At 34.3% G+C, this 22,249-nt stretch overlaps 6 protein-coding genes across 6 annotated transcripts; 3 read left to right on the forward strand and 3 right to left on the reverse strand.

The window, feature by feature from the left end:
* Positions 1-776: 776 nt before the first annotated feature.
* LOC135122470 (ubiquilin-1-like) lies at positions 777-2,622 on the reverse strand. Its single transcript, XM_064046660.1, has 2 exons — positions 951-2,622; positions 777-898 (listed from the first exon to the last, which is right to left on the reverse strand). The coding sequence occupies exons 1-2, from the start codon at positions 2,478-2,480 to the stop codon at positions 890-892; spliced, it is 1,539 nt and encodes a 512-aa protein (XP_063902730.1). The 5' UTR covers positions 2,481-2,622; the 3' UTR covers positions 777-889.
* Positions 2,623-2,684: 62 nt separating this feature from the next.
* Positions 2,685-11,788, forward strand: LOC135122469 (maestro heat-like repeat-containing protein family member 1). The gene is made up of 9 exons (XM_064046659.1): positions 2,685-2,829; positions 2,881-3,230; positions 3,283-3,472; positions 3,525-4,244; positions 4,900-5,497; positions 5,548-6,628; positions 7,134-8,431; positions 10,793-11,213; positions 11,267-11,788. Exons 1-9 carry the CDS (start codon positions 2,787-2,789, stop codon positions 11,516-11,518), a joined length of 4,953 nt encoding a protein of 1,650 aa, XP_063902729.1. The 5' UTR covers positions 2,685-2,786; the 3' UTR covers positions 11,519-11,788.
* A 159-nt stretch (positions 11,789-11,947) lies between these two features.
* Positions 11,948-13,075, reverse strand: LOC135122472 (uncharacterized). The gene is made up of 4 exons (XM_064046661.1): positions 12,743-13,075; positions 12,463-12,684; positions 12,275-12,411; positions 11,948-12,227 (listed from the first exon to the last, which is right to left on the reverse strand). Exons 1-4 carry the CDS (start codon positions 13,025-13,027, stop codon positions 11,984-11,986), a joined length of 888 nt encoding a protein of 295 aa, XP_063902731.1. The 5' UTR covers positions 13,028-13,075; the 3' UTR covers positions 11,948-11,983.
* Positions 13,076-14,121: 1,046 nt separating this feature from the next.
* Positions 14,122-15,485, reverse strand: LOC135122474 (DNA-directed RNA polymerase II subunit RPB3). Its single transcript, XM_064046663.1, has 5 exons — positions 15,117-15,485; positions 14,895-15,066; positions 14,601-14,844; positions 14,409-14,552; positions 14,122-14,356 (listed from the first exon to the last, which is right to left on the reverse strand). The coding sequence occupies exons 1-5, from the start codon at positions 15,200-15,202 to the stop codon at positions 14,178-14,180; spliced, it is 825 nt and encodes a 274-aa protein (XP_063902733.1). The 5' UTR covers positions 15,203-15,485; the 3' UTR covers positions 14,122-14,177.
* On the forward strand, positions 15,470-17,723 carry LOC135122473 (uncharacterized). The gene is made up of 4 exons (XM_064046662.1): positions 15,470-15,665; positions 15,729-15,959; positions 16,014-16,178; positions 16,228-17,723. Exons 1-4 carry the CDS (start codon positions 15,618-15,620, stop codon positions 17,326-17,328), a joined length of 1,545 nt encoding a protein of 514 aa, XP_063902732.1. The 5' UTR covers positions 15,470-15,617; the 3' UTR covers positions 17,329-17,723.
* A 602-nt stretch (positions 17,724-18,325) lies between these two features.
* Positions 18,326-22,249, forward strand: LOC135122475 (dolichyl-diphosphooligosaccharide--protein glycosyltransferase subunit STT3A). The gene is made up of 9 exons (XM_064046664.1): positions 18,326-18,515; positions 18,573-18,677; positions 18,729-18,896; positions 18,956-19,314; positions 19,715-19,906; positions 20,718-21,110; positions 21,160-21,769; positions 21,821-21,973; positions 22,022-22,249. The coding sequence occupies exons 2-9, from the start codon at positions 18,581-18,583 to the stop codon at positions 22,168-22,170; spliced, it is 2,121 nt and encodes a 706-aa protein (XP_063902734.1). The 5' UTR covers positions 18,326-18,515; positions 18,573-18,580; the 3' UTR covers positions 22,171-22,249.

Genomic DNA, 22,249 nt, shown 5'->3' on the forward strand with positions numbered 1-22,249 from the left:
AATGCGAAATGGCACGTAGATAATTTGAGGGTTCGACCGACTCACGCCTTTTTTGGACGCATCGCTTCACTTCAGTTGTAATTAAGGTTTTTCTAAGCGGAAGTGTGTGAATTTTTCACGATAAGTTTGCAGTCACATCATCGTAATAGGTAACTCGTGTATTTGAATTAATCTATGATATTCAAACGTTGATTTGGAACATTTGATTTGGTTTCATTTCGAAAGCTAGGCAAGTTTTTTTGTAGTTGAGAACTAAGAGGTCTTCAGCTTGTCCAAAATGCACTTGGTCGCAGCTTTTATTTTGTGTCAGGATGCAAGAATAAATCGATTTTTGTCCTCCATATTCTGTGTTTTATTTAAGTGTGCTTTTTCAACTTTGGGTTTCAAGTTGTAGGCCACGACTGCGATAGCGCTGGCGATCGGGCGATAATGTGCAGCACTTCCGCAATGCCGAAGTCTGGTTATCACAGTACTGTGTCACAGTTTGTGTCGAGTTTTTTGGGGGAATAGTCAATGTTAGTGAGAATAATGATGTTTGTTTAATCAGAGATTATAATACTCGTATCTGGTTTAAGTCTGTAAAAGTGTGATTTCAATGTAATTTGGAGCCATTATTAGGATTACAATAAACGCACAAATGTATTGTTGGGTATCTATACTATTGTACAGTATTTTTGAATGTAGTGCCGCGACACCCTTTTTTGTTGGCGCGAAATTCAATCTCAGATAAGTACAGACTGTTTCATAAAATGTAATACAAAAAAAACAGATATCAATTACCACCTAATAAATGTGTATTTATTAAAAACTTCCACATAATAAATGTAACATTACACATACAAAACACATGATGTCAAGAGTTCAACCCTCTCGCCATTCACAACATCCTTCATGTATCCTAAAATAAACATTTTTTAATACTTTAATACCTGTGAGAAAATTTAACTGACTGAAAGTAGCAGTCTCTCAATTGCAGCTGAAACATCGCCAAACGTTGCTACCAGAGCCTGCAAATTAGCTTCTCTGTTAGTGAACCCCATGGCCATTAATTGCTCCAACTGAGCTTGATATTGCTGTTCTGGTGGTAAATTTTGCTGCTGATTCATACCAGCTACCATGCGAGCCATAAATTCGGCAAAGGTGTCTGTTGATGGCGTTGTACTTGGAGTAGTCCCTGCTGTAGTAGTGGTTGTAGTAGTACTAGTCACTGGTTCAGCTGTTGTGGTAGGATTTGTGGGAGGATTTAGCAAATTTGGTGCTGTTTGTCTCAACGTTTCCATGCCCTGCTGTATTTGCATAATTGCGTTAAGTGCCTGTGGATTTGTTAAAACATTTTGCATATCAGGATTCTGCAACTGCTGCAAAAATTGTGGCATCATATTTCGAATCTGTTCTTGTAGAGCTGGGTTTCCTGCTAAAAGAGGATTTTCCTGAAGTAGAGTATTTGCCATATTTGGATCAGCCGAGAGAGCTGCTAACATGGACTGTGTGTATGGTGCTGACAACATATTTTGCATTAAATCCGAATTTTCGAGCATCTGCTGCATAACGCTAGCCATTGATCTATTTTGAGAGCCAGAGTTGGCCTGGCTAGTCCATGGATTTGGTACTGAACGACTGTTCTGCTGATTTGAGCCAGTATTTTCAGCGAGTCCTGCAAATGGATTTTGTGTGAATTGTTCAGTTAAACTGGTCAGCATAGGTTCTTGAATATCTCGATACATTCTTTGTAGTGCATTATATCCTCCTGGAATGCTTTCTAGATTAGCCATTGCACGATCATTGCTTCTGAGCAGCTCTTGATATACAGATGGATTTCGAACTAATTCCATTGTCTGTCGTAAAACTTCTGGATTATTAAGCATGTGATTAATTTCAGGGTTTCGTTCTAATAACTCTTGCATTTGTGGGTTGCTAGTTATCAGTGTTCTCATACGTTCAGGATCACTCATCAAACTTTGAGTTAATGGATTGTCTAAATAAAACTGCAGAAGAGATGGATTGCTTTGGATTTCTCTTTGTAGACGTTGCTGTATCTCAACCAAATTTCCAGAATTCATTCCCATGGAACTTAACCCTACTAAACCACCCAAGTTGCCAAAAGATGCTTGAGCACCATCACCCTGAGGCCGTGTCGATGAACTCTGCACTGGAACTGTCTTAACTACCAAATGAACAGTTAATCCATCTCGAATATTATGCTGCAGTAAAGTATCATGATCTTTTAATATTTTTCCAGCAAAAATCAAATTTAATCGGGTCGGTTCAGCGTTAAATTTCGGTGAGATTAGTTCCTTGAAAGACTTTACGTCTAGAGATTCATCAACTTCAAATATCTCTTTTTGTTTTTGTGACTTCACAGTAATGCTGATTTTCTTTGGGTTCTTGCTTCCTTCTTCATCTTCATCAGGCAACTCCTTTTCAGCGGAGTTACTAGGTTTTTCCGGAGTTTGTGAATCGGTGGGATTTTCGTCAGCCATGAGTGCTAAAGCTTTTCCAAAATTTTGCCTATTCTAACAATTTGCTCGATTTTCACAATACTATCCGCTTTACAAACTTTAGAAACCCTTATTTTGACACATGTCGCTGGAAAATTTAAAAACTTCATTTACTAGGTGAAAGGAGGAAATTTTTTAGGGTAATAATTTTTACCACTGCATTGGACATTTCATGACGCGACAGAATGAGGTTAGGTCGTTGTTGTCAAAACACGAGAAATGTCATGTCATTTAACAGTTGATTATTAAAAAAACAAATATCCACAATAAACTACAATATTCAGCAAGATGAATGGTCAAGCAAAAAGTACTCCAGAATCGCAGCTTCAAAGTCAGTTAATAAACTTCTATCGATGCCAATTTGAAAATAATTTTTTTTTAGTTGCAATTGGAATTTTATTGGAATCCATTGTGGACAAAAGTCAACTTGTATATGAGACTGTGAATGGATCAATACGAAAGTTAGCTGAAAGACATCCAAACCAAGTACTAAACTCATGTTGCTACTTTTGCGAACGTAATCCGAAACCAACAAATGAACATATCTCTTCAATTTTAATGATAATGGAAAAAATTTGTGTTGAACATATCATTGAAATTGATGGTGATACAATCCTTTTAACAATAGATTTTTGTTTGCGGACCATGATAGAAAATATCAATTACGAACCAGTTATTCAAATGCCCGCATCTTGCGTTTTAGTTGCGTTGGGAAGAAAACATCATATTCAGGTTTTAGTAAACTTTTGACTTTTGTGTTATTATAAACAGAAAAATAATTTAGGTAATGGAGAGTTTACTTGGAAAATTAGAAATAGGTGTGTTGCCACATTATATGGTACCACATACTTTGGGAGCTCTAGCAAATGCAAATGCTCATGGTGTTGTTCCTTACCTTAAAAATATCCTTTCAATAATGTTGCCTCTTCTTGGAGGTGTAAAATTTGATCCACTCAAACAGGCCTTTGCTTATGGTAATATAAACATTAGGTGGCACTTGAAATTCTATTTTATAAAATTTTTTAGCTATAGGCAGTTTTTGTGAGGCATTGGTGGAATACACTTCAAACCTCGATCAAGTGCCTGATAATACAATAACCATTGAAAACTTCCAACTGGAAATAGGTATGTCATATGACATTTTGTTTGCATCATGGTTGCAGTCACGTGAACACAGAGTTATTGGAAGTGTCCTTAACGCTTTATCCGCTATTTTCCTTATACTAAGTGTAGAAAAAGTTACTCAGCAGACACCAAGGATTGTTCACACTTTATTAAATGTGTACAAAAAACAAGTAGACGCTTATAACGTTACAAAGTGTCTAGGATCCATTATCCAAAAGGCCGCAAATGTTAATGGAACATTATTGGAACCTCTGCTTCCAAACATATTGCAAGCATTATCCGACTTAGTGTGCGTTTCTCCAGATTATGCACAGCCTGACTTGTTAAGAAACCATTCTGAAGTATTAAGGTGTTATGAGTGTTTTGCTCTACACTTCACTGATAATACAATAGATCAGCTTATTAATCAGTTGAAAAATAATAATGAAAAAGAAAGAATTAAAGCTCTTCTCGTTATTACACATCTCACATCCTATTCTACTGAACATGCCATACAAAGAAGGTTTAAAGACATTATCAAGCATTTGAGTGAAATGTTAAATGATCCAAATATTAGGGTGAAAAAAGCCATAATGAAGATTATTGTTGCTTTTGCATGTAAAGGAGTTCTATTAAACAAAGGTAAAATATGGTGAACCTCCTGCTGAAAATTTGATGTTGGGAATTCACTTTTTTGTAGCATAGAATTACAATTTTAATAGTATTTTTACGTAAAAGTGTGAAATGTGCTTATAACGAGGTATTAGAAGGTAATTGTATTTCAAATTAAGTGCGGTAATGTAACTTATTATTACATTCATTTGGGTGAGATAAGTTAAATTTATCCCATTATCACTGATAAAGTATATTTATTGACCCATGTGTGTATATTATTATTCATTATTATTTGTTATTTTCGAGGTAAAACTGACGTAACTCATCCACATACACTGAGAGATGCCGTTTACTCACAATAAATTTCAAAAGTATAGAAACAGAGGAAGCGTGGTGTGGAGTTTCAGATTTGTTAAAGTATAGGTAAAGAAGCATTATGTAAAAAAAAATAATAAGAATATGAAGAAAAGGGAAAGGAAAACTTTAGATATTAACATTTAATAATAATTTGAAGACTTAAATTTAAAACTTTATTTTTATGCAATCACTGATATTTATGACACACTTCGGAAATTTAGGCATATTTAAATTTTTTTACGTGATACCAGCCTTACCACCATCAAATTTTTCAGCTTTTCTTTATCGATTTACTTCAGTTTTTGATATCTAACAACATTTGTAGAAATAAATCCCGACGGCCCAGACAAATACATGGAATTTCTTTTAAAACTCTGTTGCAAGCCTGGACATGTAAAAAATAATGATGTAGATAGTGGTGAATTATTTGAAATACAAAAATCCGCCGATAATACATTATGTATGTTAAGCACGTCAGTACCAGAATTAGAATCGACTTTATGGCATTTACTTATGCAGTGTTTTCTTGGACCATACTACGATGATGCCATAGTAGTTTTATTACGTTGTTTAACTCATCTAGCTTCTAGAAAATCTACCACTGAAGTTTGTGATGGTGCTTTTATGAGATGTATTACGCTGTTAGCCATCCCTTTACCAGGGTTTAGGGGAACTTTCGTCTTAAATTTTCTTAAAAACATCAAACCGTGCAATGTAGACAGATATAAAGGAGTGTGGGATTCAAAAATCCCTCAACTCGTCAAATACTTGGAACAGAATTACGATAATTTTCATCAGTTGGAGTGGCAAGACTTGGTTTTTGATTTTCTTGGTATACTTCTTGAAGCTGTGAAAGATCAGAAATTTAACGAATCCTTAATTTCGACTGCAAGAAAACAACTCGAAATGTACAATAACAACAGGTAACGGTCTAGTTTTTCTTCTTTTTCTTTTCTTAATGTTTTCTTTGTAGATATATCAACGCTTCTGATCCTTCAGTAAAACAAAGTGAAAAACATTTTCTTTTAAAATGCCTTGCAATGATACTTTGTCATTCTCAAGAAAAAGAAATCATTTTACAAACTTTGGACGATATTCTAGTGAATGCAAAACTAACAGATTATTCTGAATTACACGCTTGCGCAGAAGCTGTTGGAATATGTTCAAGAGTCCACTTGCAGTACGTTTTGGACAAACTGTCGATAATCAGGAAGGATGTTCTATTAAAAAAATCATCGAAATTTTTCCAGTTCTCTTTCATAAAAGATCAGAAACACGAATTAGGAATTGAAAGAGTAAGGTACGTGATAATCGCAAGTTATGCCGAAATTTGTAACGAAGCATCGACTGATAAACTTTTAAAAGTGATAGAATCCGAAATCCTAGATTTCGTGGTTAGTGAGTTAACCAGTGCCAAAGATTTTGCCATAAGGAAAGCCTGTTTACGTGCAATAGGTAGCGTTGCAGATGCGATGCACCCTAATAGAAATACTCTTCATATTCGTATGCTTGACAGAGATAAGGTGTTGCAGTTGGTTTCTTCAGAGATACACTTACATAACGGTCCTGAGTACATTGAATTATTCCCTGTGATATTACCTGTAATAACTTCTTTGGTGCGTTTGCCGTTACCATTGGAGTCAGATCAGCGGTTAAAATTATTGAAGTTGTGTTTTGATAATGTTTACAATGCCTCCGCAATTTATTGTAAAATCACTACAGATAATAACGACAATAATTATTATGGGGATCTAAAATTAGTACCTTTTGTAACTTCAAGTTTTACGAAATTGAACCAATTGGTACAAGAGTTGTTGATGCAGACTTTATCGCCCGCAACTCTTGATGAAATTGTCACTTTACTTGAGCCTTGGTTAGGACGTAGAAAAGCAGAACAGAGGCTCCCTGCAGCGGAAACTTTAAGAATGGTACTTCAGACGTATTTGGACAACATGAAATTTGCGTATGATTGTCCTACGACGTTCAGTCAGACTGGTTTTTTATTGTCTAAAATTGTGCCCAGAAGTACTGATCCAAATAAAAACATTAGGAAGGTGAGTTGTGTGTAGTACATTACGTACCAAAAAAGCAGCACCTAGAATAAGTTTTTTAAATGTTGAGTAACGAGTGTCGCAAATTTTTCGCTTAATTCGATATGTGATAAAAATCAAATTTAATGACATCCTAAACAGTTGGCAATAATTGTGTTGAACTTTTTAAATTTTTAAAATGTCATCAATTTTAGTGTAACATTAATTATATTTTCAAAATTTCGGAGAAATTAGATGAGCCTTTTTGAGATCCTTAATAAAATAAGCTGAGTAATTATTAGAAGTTATTAATTTTTTTTATACCTCTGTATAATTGTTTCTAACTTTTTTTGGTGTTAATAATGTAATTTCACTGTCCTAGTCTAATTAGTTGCACCTTTAATGCATAATTTATCAAAATTCAACAATATCGGTGGACTGCTTCTATGTGGTGCGCTGTTTTTGGCATTTTTTATGATGTATTGTAAATATCATAATGCACTGTTTAATTGAAACAAAACCATTTTAGGTCGCAACTGAGTCCTTGTGTCTTGTTCTCTGCATAGCATCCAGATATGAGGGTCACATGAGAGACCACGACAAACAACTGAGTAATTCTATGCAGCATATTCAACAGCAAATAGATTCTGATGAACCCAAATTGCTCTACAATTTAACAACAGATCTGGCACACATTATATGCGTGAATCTACCACAATTTCAACTAAACCATTTTGTAGATGGTCTAATGGACGCCTTGTTAGATTGTGAAACTTCAAGTTCGACCGGAAGCAGTGTAGTTTTAAACATGACTCTAAAGAGTAAAGGTAGCGAATTGCAAGGTCATGTTCACACTGTAATGGAGAAGTTAATAACCCAACTCGCCAAAATCCATTGTCCTCGAACCAAATCATCTACTTTAAGAAGTATTCTTAATTTCGCGACACATCATTCGAAAACCGTGTGTCAAATTCTTCTTAATCAACCGTTGCCTTTTGATGGATCAATATGTGACTGTTGGGCAGTTCTTTCCACTGATCAAACCCTAGTTTTAGATTTATTTGACAATTTAAAAAAAGTTTTGAAGCAGACACCGCTATATGACGAACAGGGTAACGGAGATATCAGAATAGCGACTCTACCACCGCTGCAAGCCATTCATGCTCTTCACGAACTTCTGAAAAATGTACAACTGAAGGATATCTGTAGACAGCATTTTCCTGAAATTTTTGCGCTATTACTAGTCACATTGGCTTCCTATATTGGCACTTCTGCCCCAGCAATAAAATCGAACAGTGACAAAAAAGAAAAATACGGTTTTGTTTTGAACAGGGAAGCCTATAAATTGAAACCCGCTAAAGTAGCTTTGGAAACTTTGAAATCGTTTTTGCACTGTTGCGATTATACACAGACCGCTGGTTGCTTAATGAATTTGATAAATATAGACTCTACTGAAGACTTGACGACTTTCTTGGATACTACATCGTCTCTTGTTGAGAATATTTGTTCAGAAAATCCGGAATCTTTGTCTTGGCTTGTGGCTTGTTTGGGTCCATATATTAGAGCCGAGCTGGAACCGCAAAGAGTGGCAGTAGTGGTTTTCTTTGCTTTTCTGTTAAAGCAGAAGGCAAACAATCAGACTGTACTTGCAGAAAATCTACTGGAAATGACACTGGATGTGCAAATGGATCAAAGTTGTTTGGTAAGGAAGATTGCTTTGCAGGGATTGGGATTCGCTGCTGAGTGTTTGAATCTGGATTTAGTGTCGAGACATTGTCAACCGATTTTAAGTGTCCTGATGAACAGTCTAGACTACAATAGTATTGGGTGAGTAGTATTAAAGTTATCTTTAATAAATATTTTCTCATACTGATTGCCTAGTTTACATTGAAAATTTGGTTCTGTATGTGTAGTTGTAAATGCATCCTTTGTGAAATTTCAAAATTATGTATTTTGATTTGTTCTAAGATAATACTGTACAAACAATAATAGCTCAGTTTCTTGATACTATTATCAAAAACCGGATGTATAATAAATTTCTTGATAATGAAAAAATATTTATTATACGAAAATACCAAGGATGTTTACAGAAGGCTGAGATTGATATCATTAAGCCTAATTGTGTTAATTTATGTTTAAAAATGTGGTATTTTAATTCGGTTTTTGTGTTTAGGTAAAATATTGGTAATAGAACAGGAAAGTGGCCTTTGTTGCGTAAAAAATTGTTATATTTGCGATATCCTGAGGTGTACTCCTATTTCTGAAGAACACTAGGAAATATGGAGATATTAAAAAATATATGTTCTTTCAAAATAACCGTTTTGGTTTGCTTCTTGAATAAATGCAACAAGAACACTTTGTTTTCATAACCGCCATTACATTTTTATGTCAATGAAAACATAAAATTTTCTAAATGTTTTCATAAAAAAATGTTTTCGTTTCCTTAGTTGAACAAAACTTTGTCGCTATAGATGTCCTTTTTAATTTCAGCAGTAGTATAAATTTTAGGGGCAGTGACATGAAAAAATCTATTTTGGCTGACTATATAACTAAAATACATAAGGAGTTGCTTCAAAGTAATTTTTAAATTTTTGGGTTTTCTAAACTTGCTAGTAGATCGTATCGAATAGAAACGAAAAGGAGTATAGAAACTTTGAGACGGGTTTAGTGTTGAATTAATGTAACAAAAAAATTAGAATATTTTTTATCAAAGTTCATTGTTACTGTTTGTTATTTATATCAATATGAGCTTGCATTTTTTACTTCCCAAGCGTAAGCTAAGGAAGTATAGTAATCGAGTCCATTGGACGAATAGCCACTTTTATATTTTCTCGACGTTTCATGACCCCTACAGTACGAAAAAAGTAATTTTCCGTTTCCGTCTGTTTGTCTGTCTGTCTGGTGTCTGTATCCATTTTTATTAGACACTAATCTCTGAAACTGCTGTACAGATTGTAGTCAAATTTTGTATGTATATTTGAAATATGTAGATGGTTAAATGCTGACCAAAATTTGGCTAATCATCCCCATGAACAATTTGATGACGTCATTTCAAAGAATTCTATGTTTATCTGATTTAATTGTTATTCAACGTTGTAGTCCTATAAGTGTGGTGTACGAATCCGCCTTGAATTTTTCACTAACCGTCCAAATTTTGGCAAAAACGGTATAAAAACATTTTAGCATTAGCGTAAGTTCGATTCCAAGCTTGGTCTTACGTTTATTTTTCTTTTTTTTTCTATTTCTCTCGCATTGTGTATTATCTATGTTTATGACGTCACAACAAATTTTTATTGAAGAAATTATCCTACTTTCTCGAAAACGTGAGAAGACTCTTTATTTAAAATATAAAACCTTCTGGAGGGCGCCAAATGTCTTTTTCGCGGGATCCCAACTGTTTTTTTTTAATATAAAACCTCTAGGGCCCCAAATGTATTTTATTAAGAATGTGAAACCTTCTCGGGGGTTCCAACGGTCTTTTTTAAAAATGTAAAACCTTCTCGGGGGTCCCAATTGTTTTTTTTTTTTTAATGTAAAACCTTCTCAGAAGCACCAAATGTTTTTTAGAATGTGAAACCTTCTCGGGGATCCCAACTGGTTTTTTTTAAGAAGGCGAAACCTTCTCGGGGGCCCTAAGTGTATTTTTTAAGAATGTAAAGCCTTCCTGGGCGCCCCAAATGTCTTGTTTTTAATCTGAAACCTTCTCGGGGGTTCCAACTGTCTTTTTTAACAATATAAAGCCTTGTCGGGGGCGCCAAATGTCTTTTTTAAGAATGTGAAACCTTCTCGGGGACCCCAAATGTCTTTTTTTATGAATGAGAAACCTTGTCGAGGCTCCCAACTGTCCTTTTCTAAAGAAGGCGAGACCTCCTCGGGGGCCCCAAATGTCTTTTTTTAAGAGGGTGAAAACTTCTTTCTTTTATTACACTGTGACCAGTACCTTCTATATTGTTTTTATTCCATAGAGGTTATCACGAAAAAGTAAAATTCTGCAAAATCAAATTTTATAATTTTTCAGAGAAGCAGTATTTGTTGGACTGTACTTCAGAAGCGAAGGAAGTTTGGACGAAATAACTTTCGACCAATTTTTTTAATTCGTTTTTGTGATATTTTCTTCTGAGAAGAATCAAATTTAGTACTACTTGTAACTAACTATATTTATCCAGTAAAACATGATTATCTTTCCAGGAACGAAAGCGATGTAATACTTGAAGGAATGTTAAGTTTTTCCAAACTCCTTACGATGTTAGAGGGTCGTAAATTCAGTACTTGTCAAGTAACGGCAGCTGTAAGAATAAAACCTTTGTTGGACCAAGAAGACGTACTACTAAGAAGAGCTTCCTTTCGCCTTTTGGGTGATTTAGCTGCATCTCTCAGCCCAGATGCAAATATAGAAGCATTTCGAGAGCAGGTTCAAGGCAATTTGATAACATTGATTCTCCACCTATGCGACCCAGATATGCACGTAATAAAAGCTTGCAAGTACACTTTACGTAAAGTAGCAATCTATTTGGAGAGCCCCAAAGTTAATTCAATGATTCAAGAACATTTAATTGACGAGGCAAACTTACACTATGTTGATTTCATTAAAGATCTGATAAAAATTATGGTAATATCAGGTTTTAAACTAAAGTTTCTGAACCTACTAGTTTACTGTTTTAGGCTGAAGAAATGCAAGAATTGTTCAATTTATTTGTTATGACAAGTTTATCATACTTGAAAAGTCCATGGGTTGAAATTCGAAGCAGTGCAGCACTCATGGTGGGTTTACTTTTTTCGCAGCTGAGTGCTGAAAGTAGGCATAGAATATCGTTGGATACAGTTTGTGATAAATTGATGCGATTAATTAGCGATGACCATGAAGAGGTGAGGATGAGGGCGGTACAGGCAATCGCGTACTTATTTTTAGATTAATTATAACTTTTTTATCTCTTTGACAAGATTCCTAGTAGGTAGTACGATGCTAGCATTCCATTTTTATATTTGTGGCGAATTTCACGATCATCATGTTTAAAGTAGACGCAGAGTTCTTCCTAAATTGTGATTGTATTGAATTTACGTCTTTTCATGATCGAATTGAATTTAGGTTTAAAAATAAGTTAAATTTAATTTCATGTTTTCAACGACTTGTTGTACTGCATTGCTAGTCATATCATAATAAACTTATCATGGAATATGTCTAGTGAACGTTAATGAGATTGGTCACGAGTATTTAGATTTACGGTTCCAAGGTTTGAAAATTGAAACCTATTTTTTGTGATACGTTTGAAATATACTATACCTTCTTATATAAGATACTTAACTCAGCAATGTACTAAACAGTAAAATAAAGTTATAAAGCATCAACAAAGAATTTTACTACACATCTGGGCTAGACTACTAGGATTTCTCAATGTTGTACCGTTTAGTAATGGCCTGTGTAACAGAAATGAATGGATGTACAACAGGCATATCGACTTTGGCAAGTGAGACATTGCCACAAAATCGAGGCTTATACCCCGCATATCCGGGTATTGGTGCATCATGTGCAAGTCGTAGTTTATCGTGTTTAATTAGTTCACTGATTTGTTGTTTTGTTTCTTCCGAAACGAGTCCTTTAACTCTGTCAAAGCAAGCACCACATCTTAAAGACGCTGTTAAGTATTAACATAAAAAAATATGGAAACTCACTTCACGGGTGGGTCTTTGTGTTGCCAAAATGTTTTTGTTGGATCAACAGTACTTTTAATTTGTTCATTTTCCCATGCTTTTCCTTTATTGTTAAATGAGTTAGGTAGAGGAGGCAACAGATCAACTTTAAGTTGTACCTGGGAAATGTCCTTTATAAAAATTACCCAAAAACTAACTTTTATTTATACAGGATCACCACTTATTTCCACTGTTGTATTTGGAATGTGTCGTTTTGTAGCTTGAACTTCCGATTCTTGTATTGCTTTCGTCCACTCTGAAGTGTACATGTGATCACATATTAGTTTTCGAATTTCTGGATCCTCAATGTCATCCATGCTTATTGCTGGAGACATGTAAATGCGAGGTCTGGTCTTAATTGCTTCTTCTTTATCGGCACTTTCCGGTATAACCTTATTTATTCCAAACAATTTTTAGCTAACTCAAATCAAAATACTGTGGAAGACTTACTGGTGTGGTAAAAGGTTCATATGGGTTGGTGTGGATAATTTCCTTACGTCTCCAAAGTAAATTAAAAGGAATATGAACATCTGGACGCCAGTGAGTAAATGTTTCATTATCTTGAAATATGTAGTCTCGCTTTGGCTTCCTTTTGTGTCCATCAAGATCATATAGAGTTTTTTTGCAAAGCGATGCAGGGATGTGACTTTCTACTGGCAGTTTTTTATAATCATTTTGGTACGTTGACTGAGGTTTAAAAATATCTAATTTGATTGTGTCGTCGTATTTATTCATTTTAATTAACACTTTTAAGTTTTAATCAAATAATGTAAAAATGTCATTAAAAATTTAATGCCACCTATGTTTACATGTACATTATGCCAAAAAATTCATGCTGTTGTGATGGCCTGATTTAGAGATGTAGTGTCCGATGTCCCTTAGCTCCCGGACCTGTGGAGGGCCGCTTTAGAAAGTAAGAAGGATAAATGAACTGTGACTTCGCTCCATTGTGTCAAGAGATAATGGAGAAATCACATTTCATTTTTCAATCTATATTATTAACGTATCAATTACGTTACATACAATACAGATTGACGAGTTCAAACGAAGTAACAGCTCGTTAAAGTAACACTTGTAACTTAAAAATGTGGTATAAAGAAACACGTAAAAGTACGTAAACGAGCAGGGTTGTGTACCTTGTTAATGTAATTAACGATGAATATGGAATGATTATGCAAACAACGAACGATAATAAATATTGTGAACGCATTCCGCCATTTTTTTCTTATAACGGATGACAATTTTTTGGGTTTTGTTGGGGCAAGTTGTATGCGCAGATCTGCAGGGATATGTATTGCGCAGCTGTTGCCATGTCAAATCACTGCATTTGTGAGTTTATTATGTCTTGTACATTTAAGAAAGTGGTAGAGTGCCAAGCATAACGAAAGGTGACATGGGCGGAGCTTCAGATGCGCGCCTATCTCTTACCAGTGGCGTAACTGATTTATCATAAAATGTAATTAAAGTAATAAATGCTTTGAGGACCCTATTAAACAAAATTCTTCTTGCTAATAAATACAAAGTAACAAAATAAATAAAAATAACTTTAAAAAATAGGAGACACAAAAGGCTGGCACCAGACATACGAAAGACGAAAAGTACGACAAATTAACGGCGCCACTGCCCTATGTTTCCATCCCCCGAGAGCTATGAATAGACTCGACCAACGTAACTTGCTTTACTGCGCAACCCACGTGATGGCCCTTTACGTTTTGATTGTCACTCTACGTTTTTACCTTTTGAGCGTAAGCTAAAGAATTATTGTAATCAAGTCCATCAGACGATTTTTTTCCAAAACTTCTTCACGTAATAGCATAAATTCATTCTGATATTTTATAAGTTCTTTTTAATGAAAATAAAGTACAAGATAATTTCTACTTATAAATTAAATTGCAAGAGCATCACTTTGCACTTCATGATTCAACTGAGTTTGTAAATTCGACAACTTGTCTTTCAGCATCGCTACCCCCATAATGACAATATTTTCAGGCTTCAGAGATCCTGCTGCTTCCACGTTAAAGTAGAATTTATTTGGTTTTAATTCCCAATTAAACTCGGCTTCGTCTGAAAAAAAAAAGTTTGCTGACGTCAAATGTTAAATATTACTTATACACACATTGATCATCATCTAATTCACTGTATTCACTCTTTGGCCATTCATCTGGTTTAGGAAAAAGTGTATGTCTCATCGAATTATCAGGATCATATTCAAACGCCACACCTGCAGTTGGATTCCACTTGGCATGTTCCTTTCCAAACCCTGAAAAATATTTTTGTTACTCCTTATTAATTAATACTAAACACAAACCTTTCTTAGCATATGCTTTAACTTTTAATTCTTGGCCTTTACGTAGCTTAATAATCAAAATTTCATCAGTGTCTCCATATTCAGAAGATTCATCGTCTCTATGTTTTGAAGTAGCGGGTATCACACGTGGATCGCTAGATTTTAAATCTGCAGTTGTAACGTGTCGTGTGTGATCATCTGTGCATTTCACATCCAACGTGAATTCAACACTACACTCATGACAAAAATCAGAGCAAATGCAATCCTACAGATTTTTTAAAACAATTAGATTTCAAATAAAATTTACATACTTACTCTGGGATACTGAAGGCGCTGAACAACATCGTCAGATATAAGGGGTATGAGACCTATTCTATGTGCTAAAAATTCATCACTTAGTACAGTTGAATTGGCTTCTAGTTTTACCCAATCGATGGCCAAAGTTGGTGTCTCCGCAATTAATACGCGACGTATGCTATTTGCAACACTAGAAATGAAATAATGCAAAATGTACTGGCCATTTTATCGAATACTTACCTTAAATCTGTGTCTTCTACATAGAATTTTACGTTATCGTCGGTTAAATCTGTGATGTGAACAGAGGGCTGATTAGCGTACGGCATAGTTTCCTTTCGTAGATGTACTTAAAATTCTATTTTACTGCTATATACACACATAAATATTTGTGGTACAAATCGTTAAAACAGCCGCTGATACAAATTCGTAACAACAAAACTAGGGAAACAAAATCTAACCTCACTCTGTCCCGTCTACGTCCTTTCAATTAAAACTGTGGTGATTTTTGTTACTTACGTTTGTGAACATGTAGCATTTAGTAATTTAATCTGTCACTTGTTGTCACTTGTCATTGTCATAAATGTCATTCGTGTTTGATGTATCGTGGTTTGTTTTTGTCTGAATTGTGATGTGATTATAATAAAATATAATAAAATTAATTCTGCTGGAACATCATACAGAATTAATTCAAGAGATAAACTAAGAAATTGGCGACATTTTTCAGTCCACTGGTATCAGAATATGATGGAAAATGATTCAACAACCCCCTACATCATTCAAATTGATGAGGTAATAAAAATGATTTATTTTTTACGAAGCAATCATTTTCGGCATTCCTCTTTTCGAATTTAGCCTTTCCAGACCATCCATTTATCAGAAGAACTCAATAATCTTGGAATAGAAATTGGTCCAAATACAGAACTTGCCACTTTAAGTATGATAAACAATCCTCAGATTGTGGTGGAATCTACAGAAATTGTACAAGAAACTGCGGAACCTGTTCAACAAAACTTCGGCGTTTTGAACCCAGAAGAACAACCATGTATTGTTCAAATAGTATATCCTCAAGATCTGTGTTTGGGTGTAAGGAAATAAATTGTAATAGTGTGTTGTAACTAACATCGGTTTTGTTGTTAGCCTAAACAAAATGCTGGTAAACGCGGACGGCCAAAGAAGAAGCAAGAGAAAACACAAGTTAGTAATGATGTTATATCTCCTCAGCCAGAAATTAAAAAAGATCCTCCAAAATCAGCAAGAACAAGGTCTGGGCGACTTGTAAAATTACCAAAATACATTGAAAAGGTACTTTGAGCAATCTCAATGTCATGTATCTAAATCACAGTTTTTTTAGGATTTTAAAAAGATTGAAACGACCACGCAACAGCATGATCTGCAGGTATCAGATTTTGAACGATTTGAGGAAAAAGAAAATTCAAAAGTGGAATTTCCTGAAGTTCAGACAAAAAAGCGAGTTATATCAGCCCAGTATAAATGTCCAAAATGTTTTAAAGCATACCTGGGTAAAAACAAGATGATTCAACATTTAAAAAAGTATCCAGATCATGGACCCCTTCCTGAAGGTTATCAAGAATTTAATTTTGATGTTTGGAATTACTTGTTTGATATTACTCAGAAGTGTAAATCAGGGCAGCGTGGTGTAAAATTTTGTGAAGAATTGAGTAATTTGTTACACAATGTGCAACTTTTGAAAAGTGCTCTGTTTAAAACTGTAACAGATAATAAAAATTCTGTACACATAGATAAAGTTTTGGGTAATGCTATAGGTTTACCACCTGGTAAATATAAATTTGATGAAAACGAATTATACAAAGACGTGACAGTTCTCAAACTGATTACAAATAGTGATTTTTTTAAACCAAATGTAAATAAACCGGTTGCTGATAGTACGATAACGAAAAATAAAAATGTTGAGGATGTGCAATTGGAACCTACAGAAACGAAAAAATTGAAACAAGAGTCTCGACAAGCAGATGCAAATTTTGCGTTGGCTAATGACAGTCAACAAAATGAAATTTGTAAACAAGATGATATCAAGAGTGCCAAATCAGATGAAAGTGTATACAATTTTTCTTCAAAGGCTGATCCAGGGGACAACAAACCATTGAAAATAGATGAAAATGAGATCACAGATGGTTTCTCAAAGAAAATGGAAGTAGATAATCAAATGTTATCATCTGATTTGTTAACAGATAACTTATTACTGCAGTCATTACCTAACCCAAGAACCTCTGTAGAAGACCTTATGTTGACTGGTGTTGATAATGGTTCTAATTTATTAGATAACAGTACTAGTTCAGATGAACTTATGAATGTTGATCAGTTTGTAAATGAAAGGTTTAAAAAAATTATTGGACCAGACTTGGAACTTGCTAATACATCCCTAAATTTAGATTTACCAAGTTTGGAACTTTTTCAGTTTCACACAAGTTGATATTAAAGGAGCAATTCACTCAGAGAAATGTGTTTTGAAATAATTAGAACTTTGAAGTACTTACTCTTTAGAAACAAATGTTTTTGGAGCACTTTGGTGTGTGAAACGTTTGTGGATCAGTCCATGTATGACGTCCATCATATGATGCAAAAATATTTTTCACCAAAAGAGTAAGTGCTAACAAACTAGTGTTGATTCAGTTATTTGAAAACAGGTTCTTTGAGAGAATTGCTCCATAATTAATGTAATGATAATAAGTCTTAAATTATCTAGAAGGAACCCCTATAACAGCTTTTTTTGTAAAATATATGAAAGAATATAGTGTCTGTGTTGATGTTACTTAATTTGTAACCAATACTTTAGAAAGTCACCAATAAAATCATTGTGGTATTATACTGTTATGTTTGATGTTAAACATAAAGTACTAAAGAATACTTATTGCAAAGTTAACTTATTCGCACGCTGGTAGCATATTTGCAGGTTTACGTTTGTGATAAAAATATGTATGTAGAAATTATACCTATATAACTAAAACCTAACGTTAAATAAATAATTTTTTCACATAAAAATGAAAAATTACTTTTCATTAATGTTTGGTGTCAATGTTGTGCATTGTGCGATACTTTTCCTAATCTTTTTAGGCTGTGACTGTGACTGGTAAATGCCATAATATTATGGTAATAATGCAATAACAACATTGTCAAAAGAATGAATTCAAATAGCTGCTTACTGAAGAGTCGCACAAAAGATGCTATTTAATATGTAAAATACCTGGTATTTCATCGATAAATTAAAAAAAAAAAAAGCAAATGGAATGCAGTGACGCTCAGATCATTGCTATTGCGACTTAAATTTTGCATAAATTTAAAATATATATAGATTAATAAATAATTTAAATACAAACTGATAAAAAAAAAACGTAATATTGCATATTTGAATAATTTAAATTGCAGCTTTTAACCGGCCGGTAATATTTGACAGATATCTTTAATGGAATTTTTAGGTTATTTTTTAAAGTGCGTGTCTGTGACGTGTAAGGTGGTGCCGCTGTTTTGTATATTTTTCGAAATGAAGAAAGTAAATTAACAGGAAAAATAGCACTGCCAAAATATCGTAAAATAAAAAAGGACGTACGCGAAACTTACTTTGGTATTTCAGTTTCATTATTTTTTTCACTTAACCTCAAAGTAAGCTGATAGCAAAATTTTCAATATTTATCACAAAAAGTCTCAATATTTTTGCAGAACTCAAGATGCTAGGCCTAGGAAAGAAGAGTTCCGTTGGTAACAACACCGAAAAGCAAGAAACTTTATTGACCTTATCGATTTTAACGTTAGCGGCTATTTTGTGTAAGCGGCAGTAATTTTCCTATTACAGTATGATTTATTAATATTATGTAGCTTTCGCCACTAGACTTTTTTCCGTTCTACGTTTTGAAAGTGTAATTCACGAATTTGATCCATACTTTAACTACCGAACAACAAAGTTTCTAGCTGAAGAAGGATTTTATTCTTTTCATAATTGGTTTGACGATCGAGCATGGTATCCTCTCGGCAGAATTATTGGTGGTACGTTAAAAATATGATAGATTTAGATAGTTTTATCTCAAGTGCGGACTTATCTTTAGGTACTATATATCCAGGTCTGATGGTCACGTCAGCTGCTCTTTATCATTTATGCTGGCTTTTAAATATCACAATTGATATTCGAAACGTTTGCGTATTTTTGGCTCCTTTATTTTCGTCTTTCACAACGATAATAACTTACTTGCTGACAAAAGAGGTTAAAAATGCAGGGGCGGGACTTGTTGCTGCAGCAATGGTATCAATTGTACCAGGTTATATCAGCAGATCAGTTGCTGGAAGTTACGACAATGAAGGGATAGCCATTTTTTGTATGCTACTTACATATTACACATGGATTAAAGCTGTTAAAACTGGAACGATTTTGTGGGGGACTTTAGCGGCACTTGCATATTTTTATATGGTAAATAACGAAAGTTTTGCTAAATTATTGGATTTTATGGTTTTATTATAGAGGTACCGAAATTTCTACCAAAAACAATTCTTGAAGTTAGTTAGTTTTATGTGCCATAAAGTCCAAATAGTTGTAGCGTTTTTAATGCAGTGTGATAGAAAATATTTTGAATCATAGTAGGCTTGCGCTAGCGTGCTACATTTGGCATCTCTGACTCATTGATAAATAATATAACACAAAGTAAAAGTAGCGATATTTAACTATCAGTGGAATGTATGTGATGGCAGATATTTTTGAAGTTGTTTTAATTTCATTTTGAAAAGAATTAGAATAATGCTTTATTATAGTGCGCTACTCACAGCCAACTCTCATTCAAAATAGATTCTTCATCTTCAACTTACTTTTACAGGTATCATCTTGGGGAGGATATGTATTTTTAATCAACTTAATCCCACTTCATGTGTTAACACTTATGATAACGGGTCGATTTTCACATAGAATTTATGTAGCTTATAGTACTTTATATTGTGTGGGAACGATATTGTCAATGCAGATATCTTTTGTTGGATTTCAACCTGTACAAAGTTCCGAACATATGCTGGTATGTGTAAAAACCAAAAACCGTACGATTAATTCCAATGTACACACACGTAACCAAGACCAGGCGTTCACACCGAGATATTCACTAAACTAAAATTTGTAAACAGAATATAAGATATCGTATGTTTTTAAAGATTGATTTTTTGATACATATTTAAAAAAAAAATAGTTTAATATTATTTTTTCGCTATTTAAGGTTTTATCACAATTTTATATTACAAATTTTGACAAATTATAATTCCAAAAGTAAAAAAAATCGGGTTTATTCAACATAAAAGTTAAATCTCCGAGGTGGGTTTGTGATTTTTTAAATAAGAAGTCAGACCCCGTTTAAACTAAGCCATGTTATGTTTATTTATCATCAGGGCTCAGCTCAGACACAGGGTGCAGGCCTTGGATTGCGAACATCAAGGCTGAGAATTTACGTTGACGATTATTGTTCTGAAAATTAAAAGGTCATAGTTTTTTTACTTCATCCATAGGTATTAAATTATTAAATATAACGACAAACAAACAAACTAAATACAACCGTAGGAGAACTCTTTCAATTTCCAAAAGAATTATCAGTTCATATTGGCAGATTCGGGAGCTATAAAGAAATCAAACAATGTATAATGTGTATGTGAATAGTTTGATAAATACCAGAAAATTGTGTACGTCTAAGAGTGTACCTCTCATTGTCTTAAATTGTTTGTTTTGGCGTTAGCAAACCCAAGCAGATAGACATATGTTTAAGTTCGTACGATACTCTGGTCACGTGTGTATAAAATGGAATTAATCTGGGGTGGTTATTTCACTCAAAAAAATTTTAGGCGTTGGGTGTCTTTGGATTGTGCCAAATCCATGCTTTTGTTGATTATCTAAGAAGTAAACTGACAAGGAATGATTTTGATGTGCTATTTTCCTTCTTGGTTTATACCGTGGGCATCTTATTTGTTGCTGTTTTTGGAGTACTAACTCTATCTGGCAAAATTTCGCCATGGACAGGACGTTTTTACTCCCTTTTAGATCCATCGTATGCGAAAAACCACATTCCAATCATTGCCAGTGTATCAGAACATCAACCAACGTCTTGGAGCTCGTTTTACTTTGATTTGCAAATCTTAGTTTTCCTCTTCCCCGCAGGACTTTACTTTTGTTTTACTCAGCTCACTGACGCAAACATCTTCATGATTCTTTACGGAGTTACCAGCATCTATTTTGCTGTAGGTGGAATAAAAGAAAATGAAGTAGGAACTCAATTTAACATTTTAGGGGGTTATGGTGCGCCTAATGCTGGTGTTGGCTCCCGTAATGTGTATTCTTAGCGGAATAGCTGTATCCCATTTACTTACAAAGTTCATGAAAAATACGGATTCTGTAAAGCCTACAGATCACAAAAAAAGCAAAAAGCTTGAATCTAACTACGTAATGAAGAATGAAATTTCCTTAGCTTTTGTTGGCGTTATTTGCTTGTTATTGGTTTCTTATACTTTCCATTGTACTTGGGTAACATCTGAAGCATACAGTTCACCGAGTATAGTACTTAGTGCTAGATCACATGATGGAGGACGGATAATATTTGATGATTTTCGTGAAGCGTACTATTGGTTAAAAATGAATACCCCTGAAGATGCAAGAATTATGTCTTGGTGGGATTACGGTTATCAGATAACTGCGATGGCAAATCGGACTATACTTGTGGACAACAATACTTGGAACAACACACATATAAGTCGTGTGGGGCAGGCTATGGCTAGTTCAGAAGAGAAAGCGTATGAAATCATGAGAGAACTAGATGTTGATTACGTTTTAGTAATTTTTGGAGGGTTAACCGGTTATTCGTCAGATGATATAAACAAATTTTTGTGGATGGTTAGAATTGGTAAGTACTTGGCATAGTTTTAGTACGACGTCACTGATCAAATGAAAACAGGGGGAAGCACTGACAGAGGAGCTCATATTAAAGAATGGGATTATTACTCTACCAGTGGAGAATTTAGAGTGGATAAGGAAGGTTCACAAACTTTACTAAACTGCCTCATGTACAAAATGTGTTACTATAGATTTGGTCAGGTCTACACGGAAGGTGAGACTCCATTTTGCATATTTTTTGTGTGAAATTAATTTTTCCTAGGTGGTAAGCCACCTGGTTATGATCGAGTTCGTGGTGCAGAAATTGGTAACAAAGATTTTGAACTGGATGTTTTGGAAGAAGCGTACACTACCGAGCACTGGCTAGTGCGTATATATAAGGTTAAAGATTTGCCTAATAGGGGAGTATAATTATTTTCAGTTGTGAACTTTTAACACTGCTACATTGTTTTTTTTTAATAATTAATAAAAAACGACTGATACAGTTTCA

The sequence above is a fragment of the Zophobas morio genome, unplaced genomic scaffold, assembly GCF_036711695.1.
Source record: "Zophobas morio isolate AGI-343-1 ecotype UQ-CSIRO unplaced genomic scaffold, CSIRO_AGI_Zmor_V1 ptg000005l, whole genome shotgun sequence".
In the NCBI taxonomy this organism is placed as follows: Eukaryota; Metazoa; Arthropoda; class Insecta; order Coleoptera; family Tenebrionidae; genus Zophobas; species Zophobas morio.